This window comes from Hypanus sabinus, chromosome 6 (assembly GCF_030144855.1).
Source record: "Hypanus sabinus isolate sHypSab1 chromosome 6, sHypSab1.hap1, whole genome shotgun sequence".
In the NCBI taxonomy this organism is placed as follows: Eukaryota; Metazoa; Chordata; class Chondrichthyes; order Myliobatiformes; family Dasyatidae; genus Hypanus; species Hypanus sabinus.
Window position 1 is genome coordinate 20,341,553 of NC_082711.1, and position 20,803 is coordinate 20,362,355.

At 40.2% G+C, this 20,803-nt stretch overlaps 1 protein-coding gene across 3 annotated transcripts in view; it reads right to left on the bottom strand.

Annotated features, from left to right (window-relative positions):
* The window catches only part of kmt2ca (lysine (K)-specific methyltransferase 2Ca), a 479,075-nt gene that overhangs the window by 126,758 nt on the left and 331,514 nt on the right, over window positions 1-20,803 (bottom strand). For all 3 annotated transcript variants that reach the window (XM_059971838.1, XM_059971840.1, XM_059971839.1), the window contains 3 exons: window positions 17,672-17,806; window positions 6,475-6,591; window positions 3,564-3,694 (listed from right to left, as the gene is read on the bottom strand). In XM_059971838.1, the coding sequence (XP_059827821.1) occupies window positions 3,564-3,694; window positions 6,475-6,591; window positions 17,672-17,806 (383 nt within the window). The remainder of the gene's footprint in view (window positions 1-3,563; window positions 3,695-6,474; window positions 6,592-17,671; window positions 17,807-20,803) is intronic.

Genomic DNA, 20,803 nt, shown 5'->3' on the forward strand with positions numbered 1-20,803 from the left:
TTGGCCCTTCAATGCTTTCTCAAAGGATGAATGAACGAGACATTATGCTTCTTTTGCCACTGTTGCCTATATTCTGATGAGTATAAAATCTTCTTGACACAGGAAATCTGATTAAATAATAATTGAGAATGCTCTGTTAGTGAGGTAGCATTCGAGGAGAGAGAATAAAAGTTGATTCTAGGTCCATTGAAGGTAATTATGGTGAAATTTTAATTCAAGCTCCCCCTCCATTGCTGGACCTGCAAAAATATTTCTAAAATCCTTCGGTTTCCATTTTGACACAATTTAGTGTTTAAGGGCCTAAACAAAGTAAAATTGCCACCTATTAATGACAACCACTGTAGTGAAGCTACTGTTCACAGCTCATGCAGCTCTGACATTAAACAAATGACATTAACCTGAATTGAAAATGGCCTTTCCCTTCCTCTCCAAATCCAGGAATCTTAACAAAATAAACCCGAAGTTCAATATAATTGATACAAATAACAGATCGAAACAAGGCTTCTGTAAAGTCCTCTAGTTTCTGCCCTTTCCTCCCCAGTCCTGGTTAGGTGTCCAAAATGACAACTCCTCTCCAAAGATGTTGCCTGTTACACTCACATTTTGTGTGTATTACTTTAGTAAAAATAAGTGTGCAAAAAGATCTTGCAATAGAAACAGTCAAGCCTAAAGCACCATTGAAAATACTGAGAAAATAATAAAATCGAACATGTACAACTACTCAATGTTCAAAATGTGATTTTCACAATCTCTAGTTCAAGAAATATTTAGTCAGTGAAATAAAACAAAGACTGCTGCAGGTACTTGGAAGGCCATGCAACATTTATGGCAAAAGAAACAGAGCTAAGCTTTTGAGGTTGATGATCTTTCATCACAGGCCACTGACCTTAGCACAGTAATTTTGTTTCTCATTCTACAGATGCTGCCTGACCTGCAAAGCTTCCTCAGATTTTTCTGTATCAGGTTTCCAACAAATGCATTTTTGTTGCTTTTCTATTAATTTCCAAGATAAAACTATGAAACTAGTTTTGATAAAACTATAGAAAAGTATTCCAAATGCTTAGCTTTTTTTGAGAAAACATTTAGAATGTATGATAATTTTACCACCTTTCAAGCCAGGCACTCTAAAAGGTATGCCGGTATATCTTTAGTTACAAGGAATAACTCTGTAACACTGTAAACTAGACAGTAAACATGTAAGCTTAATTAGTGTGAATTCAAACCTAGATAGTGATAAATACACATTACTATTTTTGCCCATAAGATATAGGAGCAGAATTTGGCTATTTGGCCTAGACGTCAACTGGAATGTCTTTCGTGACGAGGATGTCTTCGAGTTCACGAAGGGGCCATAAGCTTTATCTGGAAGTGTATCGAGGACATTGTCTTCCAAAATTTGGTCAGGGTCTATCCAAACCAGAAATCCTGGATCAGCAGCTCTGCGTGAACACCACTAACTGCACAAGACAGAGCAAAGTCATCAAGGCAGCGAAATGACAATAAAGGGACAAGATCCAGACACAACTCTCCTCCAACAACACACAGAGCTTATGGCAAGGTCTGCATACCATTGCAGACTACAAAGCTAAGTGCAATGGTGTCGCCAACATCACTGCCTCTCTCCTAGATGAGCTAAATCTTTTTTACGCTTGGCTTATTGTCAAGAACATGAGCCTCCAAGGAGAGCCATCGAAGAAACCTGCACCTTGGTCACCTCTGAGGCTGAAGTACACAAGTGTTTCAAACCAGTGGAGAGTCACAAGGCTGCAGGACCAGACAACATCCCAGGAGGGGTACTCAGGATGTGCTTTGAGAGGCTGGTTAAGGACTACATCTGCAGCATGCTACCACCCACACTGGACACCCTACAATTTGCCTGCCAACACAACCGATCAACAGATGACACAACAGCCACAGCTCTACACACAAAGAAGAATGGTTATGTGATAATGCTGTTCTTTATCAACAATTCAACATTCCCCATAATTCCCTCCAGGCTTGACAAAAAGCTCAGAGACCTTGGCCTTCACCCTGCCTTGTGCAGCCAGATTCTGGACTTGCTGTCAGATTGCCGACAGGTGGTAAGAGTGGGCTCCCTCGCCTTTGCCCCTCCGACCCTCAACACAGGTGCCCCTCAGGGCTGTGTCGTAAGCCCCCTCCTGGGATTTATAATCCGGCTGTGTGGTGAAAAATGCACAACACTGCCTCTTTCACCTCAGACAGCACAAGTCCCCAAATCCTAAGGGATTTTCTACAGTGGCACAATTGAGAGCATTCTGACTGGCTGCATCATTGCCTGGTTTGAGAAATGTACTCCCCTCAATCACAGGACTCTGCAGAGAGTGCTGTGGACAGCCCAGTGCATCTGTAGATGTGGATTTCACACTATTCATGACATTTACAAAGACAGGTGTATAAAAAGGGCCTGAAGGATCATTGGGGACACAAGTCACCCCAACCACAATCTGCTCCAGCTGCTATCATCTGTGAAACGGTGCCGCAGCATAAAAGCCAGGACCAACAGGCTCCGGGACAGCTTCTTCCACCAGGCTATCAGAATGATTAATCCAGGCTGATACAATTGTATTTCTATGCTATACTGACTGTTATGTTATACTTACTATTTATTACAAATTACTATAAATTGCACATTTAGATGGAGACATAGCAAAGATTTTTACTCCTCATGTATGTGAAAGATGTGAGAAATAAAGTCAATTCAAGTCTGCACCATTTTATCATGGCTGATCCATTTTTCCTCTCAGCCCTGATCTCATGCCATCTCCCTGTATTCCTTCATACCCTGACCAATCAACAACGTAACAACCTCTGCCATAAATATACATAAAGATCACAGTTCAGTCATCTGTGGCAAAGAATTCCAGATCCACCATTCTCTCCTTCAATTCACTTTACAACCCAAGTTCCTGCTCAAACTTTCTCCACTCTTTCAACCATCTTTCATTTTTTTTTTCACTTTTTCTTTTAAACTCATCTGTGTGAAGCTCTTGCAAGACTGACAAGACTCATAAGAGCTTCATATAAGCAAGAGCTCAAAATGATATTTATAAATTTAAGTATCAATACACCCAAATGATGATATACACAGTAAAATCCCTGTGCTGCAGTCATATATTAAAGAATCAGAAACATGTAGTATGAACTCAGCCCTTTGGTCCAATTCAGCCATGACCAAGGTGCCTTCCAAATATTATCCCATTTGCTTGCATTCAATCCATATCCCTCTAAACATTTTTATCCATGAACCTCTTCATGTAACTTTTAAACACACTAACTATACCAGCCTCTACCAAGTTGTCACAAGTAACACCTGAGAATGCCATGCACAATTATATTGTGCTTTGATTGGACAAGGTAAAATAGCTTTTTCAGGGAAGCAGCAAAAATCATTTCTTCACTTTTTTTTTGTCTGCAGCCAATGACATAAGAAAGAATAATGGCTGCATATAACATATTCATTCTCTACAAGCAAACTATTTCAGAAATAACAATTTTGACTACAAAATATGAGTGATGGGTTAAGACACTTTGAATGAGCATACCTGCAGATAGGTTGGAAAAATTTCCTCCAATTTATTCTTCTTTTTCCTGTATCGCTTTTTCATTTTATCTACAATCTCAGGGACAGCAGATGCCACATCATCAAGCATCTCTGATTGCTGTTCAATCCAACCTATCAAAAACAATAAATGAACTCATTTAACTTCATCTAGGAAATGCAAAAACTACCCATAAGAATGCAAAGTTAAGAATTCAAGCATACCTATCTACAATTGCAAATGTATCATGTACTCGTGTAGATCTTAAGTGAAAATCCAAGTTAAAGGTTAAACTAGTGTATCTTGTAAATCCTCAGCTTAAGAACATCAGACATCAGAGCAGAAACAGGCCGCAATTGCTCCGCAATTCCATCATGGCTGATTCATTATCTGTCTCAATCCCATTTTCCTGTGTACTCTCTGTAATCTTTAATCCCCTGACTAATCAAGAACCTATCAACTTCCATTTTAAATATACTCAATAACTTGGCTTTCTTCCACAGCCATCCATGGTAATGAATTTCACAGATTCACAACCTTCTGGCTAAAGAAATTCCTCCACATCTGTGTTCTACATGGATTCTGAGGCTGTGCCCTCTGGTCCTAGAGAAAGAAGAGATAGTAAGAGACTTGAAAGTGGGAGGGGGAGGGAGAGATCATAGATGCTGCCTGGCCTGCTGCATTCCATCAGCATTTTGTGTGTGTTGCTTCAACATCCACTAACTCTTCTTTGTTTCTCCTGCCTGTTACTTATTCAAAGAATTACAACAAATTTGTCAGGCAAGCCTTCCCCTCAGAGAAACCATACTGATTTTGGCCTACTTTATCATGTGCCTCCAAGGACCCCGAAAGCTCAACCTTAACAATCAACTCCCACATCTTTGCAACCACTGAGATCAGGCTAACTGGCCTATAATTTCCCTTCTTCTGCCTCTCTCCCTTCTTGAATGCTGGAGTGATATTTGCAAATTTTTAAACCTCTAAAACTTTTCCAGAAAGTAGTAATTCTTGATGGATTATTACTTATGCCTCCACAAGCTCTTCAGCCACCTTTTTCAGAACCATTGGGTGTATTCCATCTCGTCCAGGTGATCTTACCTTCAGACTTTCAAGCATCTTCTCCTTGAACAGCATCTGCATTCACTTCTACTTCCTGACATTCTCGAAATTCTGGCATACTACTAGTGTCTTGTTCAGTGAAGACTGACACAAAATACTTTTAAATGTATCCCCCATTACTACCTCTCTAGCGTTTCAATATTTACTTTCGCCTCTCCTTTATTCTTTGTATATTTGAAAAAACTTTGATATTTTTCTTTTATATTATTGGCTAGCTTATCATCATGTTTCATCTTTTCTTTCCTTATGGTTTTTTAGTTGTCTCCTGTTGATTTTTAAAAGCTTCCTAATCCTCCAACTGCCTACTAATTTTTGCTATTTTATATGCCCTCCCTTTTCTTTTTACGCTGGCTTTGACTCCCTTTGTCAGCCATGGTTGCCTTATTCTCCCTTTAGAATACTTCATCTTTGGGATGCATCTACCCTGCGTTTTCCAAATTGCCTCCATAACCTCCGGTTATTGTTGTTCTGCCATCATCCCTGCTAGTGTCTCCTTCCAGTCAACTTTGGACAGCTCCTCCCTCATGCCTCTGAATTTCCCTTTATTCCACTGTAATATTGCTACATTTAACTTTAGCTTTTCCCCTCCCAAATTGCAGGGTGAATTCTATCATATTATCATTACTGTCTCCTTTGGGTCCCTCTATCTTAAGCTCCCAAATCAATCTGGCTCATTACACAACACCCAGTCCAGAATTACCTTCCCCTAGTGGGCTCAACCACAAGCTACTCTAAAAAGCCATCTCACAGGCAATTTACAAATTTCTTCTCTTAGGATCCAGCACCAATCTGATTTTCCAAATCTACCTGCGTGTTGAAATCCCACATTACTATTGTAACATTGCCCTTTTTACATGCCTTTTCTATCTCCTGTTGTAATTTGTATCCTACATCCTGTCTACTTTTCTAAGATGTACATACAACTCCCATCAGGGTTGTTTTACCCTTGCAATTTCTTCACTCTACCCACAAGAATTCTACATTTTCTGATCCTAGGTCACTTCTTCCTAAAGATTTGATTTCACTTTTTACCAGAGAACCACCCCACTCCCTCAGCCTTCCTGTATGTCCTTTCAATACAATATGTATCCTTGGATGTTAAGCTATGCCTGAGATTTGAAAGTACTTCTCTTTGGCAAATGAGAAAATTAAGCATCTGTACTGCAGAAGGTGAAACCATAACCTTCTGAAATAGTTCAGTCTATTGGAGTAGTGTAATAAAGTATTTGCGAAGCCTTATACACTCAGGTTGAGATCCTTCCTAATTGATGTCCACAACATTCGCAACTTCTAGCCTGAGAACTTCTGTTATTTTCAATTGTGAATTTAATATTTCAGTAAAACTTGAGTGACATTGTAAACATATTGTTTAATTACACATCATTTATTGTTTATATAATGCATTGCTAGTTATATGTAAAAGTACGTGAATGGCAAATGTCATGACGTTATGTCATACACATGCATCTCACATGAAGTAAAAATGGAACTAAGACGTTATTCCCATCTCCGTGGTTTTATTTTGATTATATTTATGTTTTGGAATTAAACACTGGAAACACAAATGGCTAAGCAGCATCTCTGGAGAGAAAACACTGGTGTGTTACAGTTCGATGAACTGAAAGATAGGATTTTGAGTATTCTATAGATATCACTGGAGCAGCATGCTACATATGGCATATGAACTAAAAGGTTACTTCTTTCCTTTTATGTATAGCTTCCTCAAAATATTTTTCTCTAAAAATTATTCCAAGATAATATTTGAGAGTACTTCTGAGCACAACTTATATCTTACCATCCTCTTTTCCAGTCATATCGGAGACTGAACCCGTGGAGTTCTTCCTGGATAATGAGCGCTTTGATTTACTCTGTCCTGTCCGACTCCTCTGGCGCACCATAAACCCACCTATTCCTGTCAGAACAAAACAGTAAGCGAACATAGCTAAAATTAACCTGAACAAGTAATCAAGGTTATATTACAGATGGGAATTTTACCAAGCCATTTCTTTATGATAAAGCTCACCAGGGAGAGGGTTGGGAGGAGCTCTTAAGAATTTGTTACGAATCTGATAGACTGAAACCAAGGATGGGCATGCTAATGTTGGCTGGAAAGTGTGGCTACATTTGCAAGTTGCTCCAGCGCATTCTTAAATTGTATTGGTTGTTAATATAAATAACGTTCACTGCATGTTTCAATGTGATAAATAAATCTGGAGGGAATTTATGAGGACATTGCTGAAAGTCAAGGGACCAAGTTATGAAAGCAGTTGAGCAGGATTGGACTTTATTCACTGCAGTGCAGGAGACTGAGGGTGATCTCATACAGGTGTATAATATGAGGGGCAAAGACCTGTTCCCTGCTGAATGATTCTATAACTAGTATGGTAACTGAAGTAGTAATTTTTCTTAATTTTAAACAAGGAAAGAAGAAATGAAATTTAGTTTTATTACATCCTTCACAGTCAGAGATGATCTTTTTACATAGACAAAAGAGGTGATAATCAATCTGATAGTTATGTATAAATTTAAAAAAAAAACAAAAGCAAGTGCCTGCTAATGCAAAATTTCCTTAATCCTGATCTATGAAAATATAATCCACTGAACTGAAAAGCGTACAAACATAAAGCCCACTGGAAGTACTACACCCACCATTACTGAGCTTCCTAACCTTTTGTTTTTGCCAAGAAGGGAAGATGGCATTGGTAAAGCAGTGACGATTTGCTGGCAGCAAACAAACTATTAACTACTTTATTACTCACACTTTTTCTTGGAAATGATCACTGTAATCAACAGCCTGTAACTTCCATTTCCGAGTTGAGCTTTTGAACTGCCTGTATGACTTGGCATTTTTGCAGTGTGAACTTAGAGATGAATGACCCAATTTTAGGCCATTGCTGGAGTGGAGTTAGAGGTGTGGCGAAGCAGAACTGAAGTGAGACAGAGTCAAGGTGACAGGACCCAGGCCCGAGAGCGAGAAACAAGCCAATGTTTGACCAATTTAAGCTCCATGCTAGATTGAAAAGGTCAAGCTATCGGGGCCAGAGGAGAGAGACAGGCCAGTGTTCAGCCTACTGCTCAGTGAGGTTTACACATCTCTGCACTGAACTGAGGCTGTGGCCTGCATCTAACAAGCTCCATGCACATTTGCTCTTACCCCATCCTCCTGCACACTACCAGGGATAAGGTTCCTCTTGTCCTCACCAACCACCCCACCAGTCTCCGTGTCCAGCACGGTTGTGTCTGAAACTTACACAACCTCCAATGAGATCCCATCACCAAGCACATCTCTCTCCCCACCCCCCACTCTGTTTTCTGCAGGAATCACTCCCAAAGCGACTCCCTCGTCTATTTGTTCCTCCCCACTGATCTCCCTCCTGGCACTTATCCTTGCAAGCGGAACAAATGCTACACCTGCCCCTACACCTCCTCCCTCACCACCATTCAGGGCCCCAAACAGTCTGTGAGTCTTTTGGGCTCATTTACTGTGTTCGGTGCTCCCAGTGTGGCCTCCTGTATATTGGTGAGACCCAACGTAGATTGTGAGACCACTTCGCTGAGCATCTACATTCTGTCTGCCAGAATTAGCGGGATCTCCCAGTGGCCACCTATTTTAATTCCACTTCCCATTCTGATATGACCATCAATCGCTTCCTCCATTGTCGGGATAAGGCCGTGCTTAGGTTGGAGGAACAACATTTTATATTCTGCTTGGGTAGCCTCCAACCTGATGGTATTAACATTGATTTTTCAAACTTCAGATAATACCCCTAACCCTGCCCCTCCCCTCTTCCCCCTCTCACCTCATCTCACCAATCAACTTCCCAGCTCTTTACTTCATCCCTCCCTCTCCCGGTTTCACCTATCACCTAGTGGTGCTCTCTCCCCTCCCCTTGGCTTTCCTTCTCCAGTGCTGCCAAAGGGTTTGGGCTCAAACCGTTGACTACTTTTTTCCCACAGATGCTGCTGGGCCTGCTGAGATCCTGCAGCATTTTTTGTGTTGCTAGCTATGACTGGCTTTGTGGCTGTGAACTCCCATGAACTTCAGTTTTCAGTGTTATTTGTCTACCTTTATTGTTTGCAAAATTTGTTTTTATTTTCCTGCACACTGGGTGTAGGATGGTCTTTTTGTAGTGAACTCTATTGGATTTCATTGTTTTGTGGCTGCCCGTAAGGAGATGAATCTCAAGGTTGTATATAGTACACATACTTGATAATAAATGTACTTTGAATTTTAGGTATGAGACTACAGTTCAGAAGGCTTCTAATTTCAGTATGTTCATCATTGAACAAGTACATTGGGCAGGAACTTAACCTAAAACCAATCTTCCACCTCTACCAGTATTGTTCGATCACCTGAGTTTCCAAACAGTTTATATTTTGCTCCAGATTCTTTTGTCACCATTGGACTGAATTCCTTTGCATCAACTGAACAGAGTCATAGAACACTACAGCACAGAAACAGGCCCTTTGGTCCATCTTGTCAATGCTGAACTATTATTCTGCCAAGTCTCATCAACCTCACCCAAAAGACTATAAGATAAAGGAGCAGAATTAAGCTATTTTGTCCATTGAATCTGCTCTGCCATTTCATAATGGCTGATGCAATTTTTCTCTCAGCCCCAATCTCCTGCATTCTACCGTATCCCCTCATGCCCCGACCAATCAAGAATCTTATCAAACTCTGCCATAAATATACATAAAGACTTGGCCTCTATAGCTGCCTGTGGCAAAAAAATTCCACAGATTCACCACTCTCCCACTAAGGAAACACTCTGTCCACATCCACTTTCATATGTCCTTTCACCGTACGATAAGTTCCAATGAAGTCATCCCTCATTCATCTGAATTCTAGTGAATACATGTCCAGAGCCATCAAACGCTCTTCATGTGACAAGCCATTCAACTCTGGAATTATTTTTGTGAACGCCCTTTGACCCCTCTTTAGTTTCAGCACATCCTTCCTAATATCAGGGGCCTAAAACTGCTCACAATACTCCAAATGAAGCCTCACCAGTGCTTTATAAAGTCTCAACATTACATCCTTGCTTTTATATTCTGGTCTTCTTGAAACGAATGCTAACATTGCATTTGTTTTCCTCACCACAGACTCCAGCCGCAAATTAACCTTTAGGAAATCCAGCACAAGGACTCCACTTCCCTTTGCGCTTCAGTTGTATTTTCTCCCAATTTAGAAAATAGTCAACCCTTTCATTTCTTCTATCAACGTGTATGACCATACACTTCCCCACTGTATTCCTTCTGCCATTTCTTGGCCTATTTTCCTAATGTGTTCAATGTAGCCTCTCTACTTCCTGAAAACAGCATGCCCTTCCATCTAGCTTCATATCATCTGCAAACTTTGCAAAAAAGCCATCAATTCCATCATCCAAAACACTGACATGTAACGTACAAAGAATCTGTCCTTTTGTGCTCGCCATTGCCTTTTACAGTTTAAGATTGTTCATAGAGCCCAAATGTCTAAATCTAAACTATCTCGATTCTACCCTAACATTAGTCTGCTTTCTGATAAATGCAAGAGGGGCGAGGCCTCTCTCATTCATATGTACTGGTTCTATCCTAGCTTGGAGAAATTTTGGAAAGATGTCTTCACTATGTTATCGTATATTCTGAATCAGCACCTAGAACCAAACCCCTTAATTGCTTTGTTCGGTTTCTGGGGCTAGACAGACTTACGTCTGAGTCCGACCAAATGCCGAATATTATCCTTTGCCTCTCTCCTGGCTAGACGCTTGATCCTCCTTAGATGGAGAGATGTTGCCCCGCCCACTCATGCTCAATGGCTTAACGACATTATGGCCTGCTTGGACCTCGAAAAAATCCATTATTCAGTTCTTAATTCGGATTTAAAGTTCCATAAGGTCTGGGGACCTTTTATTAAGTACTTTCATAACCTTCCTCTTGACTAGGGCCTTTTCTTTTCTTTTTTTCGGTCCTTTGCTTTCAGCTCCCTTTTTTTTCTGGTAGTAGGCATTATTATCCTCTGTTGCTAAGTGTATTCACAGTCTGGAAGTTTGATTGTCCTGATTTATATTCTCTATATTGTGTTGTGGTTGGTCTGGAGTTTTTTTATTGTGTTGTGGGGTTGGGGGAGGATACTAAGTTTACTTGTCTTCAATTTAGGTGCTTTTTTAAAAAAATTCTTTATATCATATTGTCATTGTATGCTTAATTTTGCACTGTATTAATGTTCCTCATTCTGATTTGGGGTTTTTTTAAATTTGTAAAATGTATAAAAAAAACTAATAAAAAAAAAGAATCTGTCCTACCACAGACCCCTGTGGAACATCACTTGTCATAGGCAGCCAATCAGAAAAAGCTCCCTCTATCCCCATTCTTTGTCTCCTGCCAATCAACCACTGCTTTCTTCATGCTAGAATCTTTCCTATAGCACCATGGGCTCATAGCTTGTTAAGAAGCCTCACGTGTGGCAACCTGTCAAAGGCTTTCCGAAAATCCAAGTACTGTACTCAACATCAACCAATTCTCTTTAATCTATTCTGCTTGTTATTTCTTCAAAGAAATCCAACAAATTGGTCAGGCAAGATTTTCCCTTGAGGAAACCTCACTGACTACAGCCTATTTTATCATGTGCCTTAAAGTACCCTGAGACCTCATCTTCAAAAATTAGCTCCAACATCTTCCCAACCACCAAAGTCAGACTAACTGGCCTATAGCTCCCTTTCTTTTGCCTCTCTCCCTTCTTGAAGAGTGGAGTGATATTTCCAATTTCCAGTCTTCCAGAACCATTCTAGAATCTAGTGATTCTTGAAAGATGATTACTAATGTGTCCACCATCTCTTCAGCCACTTCTTCCATAACCCTGGAGTTTACACCACTTGGTCCAGATTACTTACCTCCCTTCAGTTTCCCAGGAACCTCCTCTCTAGTAATGGTAACTTCACACACTTCATTATCCCTGAAACTTGGAACTTCCACCATATTGTTAGCATCTTCCACAGTGAAAACTGAAACAAAATACTTAATTCACTTCGCCCACCATTTCATTGTTCCCCTATTACTATCTCTCCAGCATCCTTTTCCATCAGTCCAATATCTCACCTCTCTTTACACTTTATGTATCTGAAGTAACTTTTGGTATCCCCTTTAATATAACTGGCGAGCCATCTTTTGTATTCCATCTTTACCTTCTTAATGACTTTTTTTTAAAACAAGAGAAAATCTGCAGATGCTGGAAATCCAAGCAATACACACAAAATACTGGAGGAACTCAGCAGCTTAGGCAGCATCTATGGAAAAGTGCACAGTTGATGTTTCAGGCTGAGATCCTTCATCAGGACTGGATATAAAAGATGAGGAGCCAGAGTAAGAAGGTGGGGAGAGGGGAGGAAGAAACACAAGGCGATAGGTAAAACAAGAAGGGGTGGAGGGGGAGAAGAGGTGAAATGAAGAGCTGGGAAGATGATTGGTGAAAGAGATACAGGGCTGGAGAAAGGGGAATCTGATAGGAGAAGTCAGAAGGCCATAAAAGAAAGAAAAGAAAAAGAGGAGGAGCATCAGTAGATGATGGGCAGGTAAGGAGATAAGGTGAGAGGGATATCAGAATGGGGAATGGTAAAGATGTGGGGAAGTTCGAGAAATTGATGTTCATGCCAGCAGGTTGGAGGCCACCCAGATAGAATATAAAGTGTTGCTCTTCCAATATACAGTAGGCCATACCAGAAGCACTGGATACAGTCTCACCTGGAAGGATGGTTTGGGGGTCCTGAATGGCAGTGAAGGAGGAGGGGTAGGGGCAGGTGTAGCACTTGTTCTGCTTGCAAGGGTAAGTGCCAGGTGGGAGCTAAGTGGGGAGGGACAATTGGACAATGAAGTCACACTGGGAGTGATCCCTGTGGAAAGCAGAAAATGGGGGAGCACGGGGAGGGAAATATATGCTTGGTGGTGGGATCCTGTTGGAGATGGCGGAAATTCCCCTCCATGGAATCCAACACCAACCTGATTTTCCAAATCTACCTGCATATTGAAATCTCTCATGACTATTGTAACATTGCCCTGTAGCATGCATTTTCTAACTCCCTTGGAATATGTAGATCACATCCTTGCTAATGTTTGGGGGACTCTATACAATTCCCTCAGCGTCTTTTTAACCTTAGCTCTATCCCCAATGATTCAACGCCTTCTGACCCTATGTCACCTCTTTCCAATAGTTTAATTTCTTTTTTTAAACCAACTTAACAACAGTGCCCTCTCTGTCTTCCTACCTGTCTTTTTGATACAATGTGTATCCTTAGACATTAAGCTCCCAGCTGTAACCTTCTTTCAGCTATGATTCAGTGATGCTGACAGTATCATACACGCCAATCTGTAACTGTGCTGCAAGTTCATCTACCTTATTCCGTACACTGCGCGCATTCAAATACAAGACCTTCAGTCCTGTATTCAGCCTTTCAGGTTTGCTACAACTCAACCTACTGACTGCAATTATGTCATATCATCAGCCTCTCCTCACTACACATTGACTGTTTGTAAACCAGCTACTTCAGCTCCAGTGCTATCATCTGCCTTTCCTACAATACTTGTTGCATTGAAATATACGGAGCTCAGGAAACTAGCTGCACCATGCTCAACCTTTTGATTGCTGTCTTTGCCCGACGTCTTACCAACATCTGCCTCCGCAACCTCTCCACTAATTGTTCTGGCACTCTGGTTCCCATCCTTCTGCAACTCTTAGGTTAAACCTATCATGCAGCATTAACAAACCTTCCCACTAGATTATTAGTCTCCCGCCATTTCAGGTACAAACCATCCCATCTGTGCAAGTCCCCCCTTCCCTAGATGAGAGCCCAATGATCCAAAGATCTTCTTTGTCCACCCTACACCAACTCCTTAGCCATGTATTAAACTGTATAATTTTCCTAGTTCAGGCCTCATTAGCACGTGGCACAGGTAGCAATCCTGAGATCACAACCCTGGAAGTCCGAGATATCCCTGACCCTGGCACCTAGGAGAAAACATACCATCTAGGAATCTTGTTCTCACCACCAGAACCTCCTGTCTGTACCCCTAATTAACAAATCCCCTAATCACAGCATGCCTCTTCTCCCCACTTCACATTTGAGTCACAGAGCCAGGCTCAGTGGCAGGGACCCCACCCGCTGTGACTTCCTTCTCTTAGGTCAACTACCATCCTCCCCAACCCAACAGTATCCAGTGATATACCTGTTGTTGAGGGGGATGACCACATGGGTACTCCGCACTGGCACCTTAACCATTTCCCCTTCCTGACTGTCACCCAGTCTGCTGTGTCCTGCACCCTGGGTGTAACTACCTCTCTATATGTCCTATCGTTCACCCCCTTAGCCCCCCAAATGATCCAGAGTTCATCTAGTTTTCTTACTTACTTTTCATTAATTATTATTTCATTTTGTTTTTCCTTGTATATTATGTATTGCATTGAACTGCCGCTGCTAAATTAACAATTTTTACGACACATGCCAGTGATAATAAACCTGATTCTGATTCCAGCTCCAACTCCTTAATGCAGATTGTTAGTAGCTGCAGATGGATGCACTGCTCGCAGTTGTAGTCATCAGGAAAACTGAAGGTCTCCCTGCTTTCCCACATCCTGCAAAAGCAGCATTTAACTATTCTTCCTGACATCACTACTGTCTTAGCTGAGCAGATATAAAGAAGGGAAGGAGAAAAAATACTCTTGACCTTGTCTTTCCTTTGCTTTCTCTGAAAGAAGCCTTTCTTTGCTGAAGCCTCGAAGAGCTAAAGCCTTAAGATCACCACTCTGACTCTGTCCACTCGTACGACTGCTGCTGCGACAACCGTGTACCTTTCCAACCTTCTGCTTTGCCTGCCTGCATTTACCGACTATACCTCTCAAGATTTTGTCTACTTACAATTTAAAAGTCCTTTTTTAAAAAACATGCAGAAAGGTATCAACTTATCTATTTATATTTGAAGGATGCATAACAGTATAGCAATATGAACACCTGAAACACTTTAACTTTACAGCAACTATTGCTGATGTAGGATGTGAATTTACGGACCTCTACCAAGGTGGCTCTTGTTGCAAGTGTGTTACCGAGTATTTTCTCACCTAATTTTCAACACTCACTGAAGGTATTAATTGCCTTTGTTTGGCACTTTTGCGCAGCAATGTAATAAGATAGCAATACATATCTCATTATTCTGAGGTCTAATGTTAATGCTCCACTGTGCTAAGCCACTTTTTGAGTAGATCCCAAGAGAAAGAAGTTAATTGAGGATTAATATCACATTAGCAAGAATATACATGTTTTGCAGCGCTTGGTAATTAAAATGTCAGTGCATATCAAAGTCTATTACACCGGAAGCTTAGTGACACAGAAGTAACAGGAAAATAACAAAAATGATCAGAATGATTTCGTTGCTCAATAAAACTGGGAAGAATGAAAATTCACATTTAATTTTTTAACAGAAATGTAGGGGCAAAAAGAATCTACTGGAAACTCATGTTCTTCAACTCAGTGCTGATGGAAGATACAGTTGAAGTCAGAAGTTTACATACACCTTAGCCAAATACATTTAAACTTCACAATTCCTGACATTTAATCCAAGAAAACATTCCCTGTCTTAGGTCAGTTAGGATCACTACTTTATTTTAAGAATGTGAATTATCAGAATAATAGTAGAGAGAATGATTTATTTCAGCTTTTATTTCTTTCATTACATTCCCAGTGGGTTAGAAGTTTACATACATTTTGTTAGAATTTGGCAGCATTGCCTTTAAGTTGTTTAACATGGGTCAAACATTTTGGGTAGCCCTCCACAAGCTTCTCACAGTAAGTTGCTGGAATTCTGTTCCATTCCTCCAGACAGAACTGGTGTAACTGAGTCAGGTTTGTAGGCCTCCTTGCTCGCACACGCTTTTTCAGTTCTGCTCACAAATTTTCTATCAGATTGAGGTCAGGGCTTTGTGATGTCCATTCCAATACCTTGACTTTGCCGTCCTTAAGCAACTTTGCCACAACTTTGGAGGTATGCTTGGGGTCATTGTCCATTTGGAAGACCCATTTGTGACCAAGCTTTAAATTCCAGGATGATGTCTTGAGATGTTGCTTCAATTTCTCCACATAATTTTCCTTCCTCACGATGCCATCTGTTTTATGAAGTGCACCAGTCCCTCCTGCAGAAAAGCACCCCCACAACATGATGCTGCCACCCCCATGCTTTATGGTTGGTATGGTGTTCTTCAGCTTGCAAGTCTCACCCTTTTTCCTCCAAACATAACAATGGTCATTATGGCCAAACAGTTCAATTTTTGTTTCACCAGACCAGAGGAATTTCACCAAAAAGTAAGATCTTTGTCCCCATGTGCACTTGCAAACTGTAGTCTGGCTTTTTTATGGCAATTTTGGAGCAGTGGCTTCTTCCTTGCTGAGCAGCCTTTCAGGTTATGTCGATATAGGAGTCATTTTACTGTGGATATAGATACTTGTCTACCTGTTTCCTCTAGCAACTCCACAAGGTCCTCTGCTGTTGTTGTGGGATTGATTTGCACCAAAGTATGTTCAGCTCTAGGAGACAGAACGCATCTCATTCCTGAGCAGTATGACGGCTGCGTGGTCCCATGGTGTTTATACTTGCCTACTATTTGTACAGATGAACGTGGTACCTTCAGGCGTTTGGAAATTGCTCCCAAGGATGAACCACAATTTTTTTTTTCCTGAGGTCTTGGCTGATTTCTTTTGCTACTGTTGGTAAACTTCTGACCCATTGGATTTATGATATACTCAATTAAAAGTGAAATAATCTGTAAACAATTGTTGGAAAATTTACTCATGAGAAGCTTGTGGAAGGCTACTCAAAACATTTGACTCAAGTTAAACAATTTAAAGGCAATGCTACCAGATTCTAACAAAGTGTATGTAAACTTCTAACCCACTGGGAATATGATGAAAGAAATAAAAGCTGAAATAAATCATTCTCTGTACTATTATTCTGACATTTCACATTCTTAAAATAAAGTAGTGATCCTAACTGACCTAAGACAGGGAATGTTTTCTAGGATTAAATGTCAGGAATTGTGATGTTTATATGTATTTATGGTGTATGTAATCTTCTGACTTCAACTGTAATTGAGTTAAAGTGTTAACTGTTTCATACTTCATAGATACTGATTGACCAGCTGAGTATTACCAGCATTTCTTATTATCATCAAATATCCAGCATTTACATTATTTTGTTCATGTACTACAGGATAATAAGGAAGTATTGTTGATTCCACAAATTAGTCAATGGGGGATATAATTAAATGGGGGATAGAATTAAGACAAACATCCAACACATCTCAATGCTGCCTTGGACTTTTTGAATTGAGCCACAGAGCCATCCAGTACGAAAACAGACCCTTCAGTTGAATTAATCCTTGCCAATCAGTGCACTTACCAGAGCTACTCTCACCTGTCTGCATCGGACCTATATCCCTGTAAACTTCCCTTGTCCATGAACCTGACCAAACGTGTTTTAAATTTGTAACTGCACTCACCTCTACCTCCACCCTCTCATGGAGAAACCTAGCCCTTTCCATTCATTCTTTCCTCTTTTGCCTTAAACCTCCGGTCACTAGTTTTACCACTGAAAATAAAAACAGTGGCTAACCTCCTTTTCTACACCCCTCATGATTTTGTGTATCTCTGCAAGTTCTTCCCTCATCTTCCTATACACACAGGAAAATAAAGTCCCAGCTATCCCGTTTCTTCTTATAACTCAAGCGCTCCAGTCCACTTTTACATAGCCAACAAACTTGAGCATTGGTGAATTATTATTCCTATTTTTGACAAATATTAAAAAATGTTATACTTAGCTAAATGAAATAGTTGATGTTTCTGTTGCACTAAGATACAACTTGAAAGCGATTGAAAGTACGTATAAAACATTGATATCAGATTAGATCACTCTCAATTCAGTACGTACTTAATCTAATTTACTTAGAAACCCGTTTTAAGCAGATTCTTTACCAGGTCTATATGGCTTCCTTTTCCTCTTTTTAAGGCTGTCAGACCCTTCGCCTCCCTTGCGGTCATCATCTGCTGGTTCTCGCTCTGGACTAGTAGGTGTATCAGACTTTGTATCACAGTCCATTAGATCAGATACTGTAAAATTAAGATTGAAGAGCTAAGCAAATTTAAAACAATAAACATCACATCTGCAAATGCAGCATTGAACTGGATAATAAACACGAGATTCTGCAGATGCAGAAAAGCATGAGATATGCACACAAAATGTTGGAGGAACTCAGTAGGTAAAGCAGCATGGAAAGGAATAGAGTTGACATTTCAGGAAGGATCTTGGCTCAAAACGTCGACTCTTTATTCCTTTCAGTTGATGCTGCTTGACACCCCCCTCCCCCCAACAAGTTCCTCCAACATTTTGTGTGTATTAAACTAGAATGGACATTTATCCAACCAAAACTATGTTGAAGCAGTCTTTGTGTGTTGGGTGAAGTCTACAATACCCATGATATGAATTAGTTGTTTCATGAAACAAAAATACCTACAGTAATGTCTCTGAGAAATATGTACCTTGTGCAAGTAAACATTTCACACAGCTCTTTTCAAACTTTTTTTGTCTCTGGAGACCACACCGAAGCTGCAAGCAAATCTGAGGGGAGAATTCTCCCAATATATTCTGCATCAAAAAAACCTGTTGCTAAGAAGAGTTTATCATTTTGTTCATTAAAGAAGACTTCTTTGGTGATAATCACAAAAGAAAAATTTAAAGTGAGGATAAAATGCAGGTGATCATGGAAACAGGTGGAGGTTTATAAATCTAATGGCTTATAATGAGATTTGGAATGTTAAATGACAAAAGTTAAGAGGGAAACGTAGGTCAGTGAGGACTTGAGATCAATGGATCAGATCAGAAACACAGCTGTGTCGCCAACCCCCAGTAGACCGCGCACCATTTCAATTGTTGGCTGCCAGTCCAGGACTCTGCTGTTTCCTCCAGCACAGCCATAGACAGAGTCTTCCATTTGAAGCCCAGTTCCCTCTATTGGCAGAAAGCAGTACCAGTGCAAGCATCCTTCTGCGCACTCATTTTGGCTTTAAGGTCTTAACCTGGAGCTCACTGGGCATCAAAAATGATATCGTCATTCACAAATATTGAAAAGCATGGGGACTCTCAAGATGTTTTACAATATGACTCCCCGCAACATCTCCCCCTTTAATTAGACTAAAGCTCTATTAAAAAAATAGTTAAAGTTCTTAAAAAACTGAATTGAAAGCAAAGTAAACAATGCTATTGCTGGCCTAAGCCCATGCCAGCTCTAGAAATTGAAAAGTTCATGGACAAAGGCAGTTAAATTCCTGGATGGGCACCAGAACCATGATGGAATATACTAATTTTGTTCCACCAAGAATATAACCTTTGCTATTGCTGGTCATGTCTTAATTATTAATTAATTCACAATCAATACTGCTAAGACCCCTTAAATTCTGAGCAACTTAAATAATCTAACGCAAATTCTGGATTCAGGCAGCAGCAATCAAATATGGAGAATACTACAGCAAAGAAAGAGGCTCCTCGGTCCAGCTAGTACATAGATATTCTGCCAAGTTCCATCAACCCATACCTGGACCACAGCCCTCCACATGCCCCCACCCCACTCCCATCTGTGTACCTATCCAAACATCTCTTACATGTTGCAATCAAAAATACATCCACTATTTCTGCTGGCAACCAGTTCAACACTCCCACCACCCTCTGGTTCCCCTTAAATATTTCAGCTTTCACCTTTAACCTGGTTCTAGTCTCACTTAATCTCAGTGGGGAAAGCCTCATCACATTTACTATATCTATACCACTCATAATTTTGTATAACTCTATCAAATCTCTCTTTATTCTCCTACGCTCCAGGGAATAGAGTCCAAACCTAATCAAACTTTCCCAGTAACATCCTTGTAAATTTTCTGTCCTCTTTCCATCTTATTCATATCTTTCCTGTAAGTAGGTGATCAAAACTGTAGACAATACTCCAAATTTGGCCTCACCAAAGTCTTTTCTGCTCTGTTTTAAATTCCATCTGCCATTTTTAATCCCATTTTTCAAGTTGGTCCAGATCCCATTGCAAGCACTGATGGGCTTTCCACATCCACTACAAGCTTTATAAATAAGACTGGAACAAACCCAGCTTTCTCTGGTAGACATCCAAAGAACATTACGAATGGATATATTTTAAAATTGATATAAATTTAACTGTAGACCAGAAAGAGAAATGGGCAAAATAATTCTGTTTACAGATAGAATGAAGCTGATCTCCATCCAATTTACATGGCTAATAGAATCTGGTCCTTATACCACTACAACTATTTCCCAAGGAAATGTATAGCTAACGCACCAGAGCAAATAAATTTTCATGTTTCATGAAAATAAATATTTCAAATTATTAGGCAAGCCAGGACAAATATATATCCATTTACAATTGAACTAAGAGCTGAAATATCCAAACATAGCTACTTTTTCAGATAATTCTTATTCGCTGTACAATGTAACAAGACATAAACATCGTACTTTCACGCAAATGCATTTATTCATTAAATGGATTGGGTGCAGCGCACTTTCCAATATATTTGTTCTGATCTAATACAAAGTACTTCAAAGGAAAATGAGCTGAAGGGATGGAAAAATGATTTGGCAACAATGGGATTGTTAAAGGAGATGCAGGAAGAGAGAAATAGCAGAGACAATGATAGCTATTTTTATAGACATTTCAGGAAACTGAGCAACAGAATTCACCAATATAATCTTGCATTGAAAACAATGTAATGAATAATCAGGTACTCTTATCATGACTGCTGAAGTAACATGCTAAAAACATTCTGGAGGTAACTGCTAAACAGAAACTTAAATTGACTTGCCACATGACTACAAGTCCAGGTCAGAGACTGGATATCCTGCCCTGACTGACTCACTTATGACACCCAAAGCTTTTCCACCATGTACAAAGCACAAATGATGAGTATGTCAGCTTTAAGCTCTCAAGAAGCTCAACACCATCCAGGCCAAAGCATCTCAGTTGATTGGTATTAGAGCAACCAGCTTACCTATTTATTCACCCTATTACTTGTCCCCAGTAGTTGCAGTGGGCT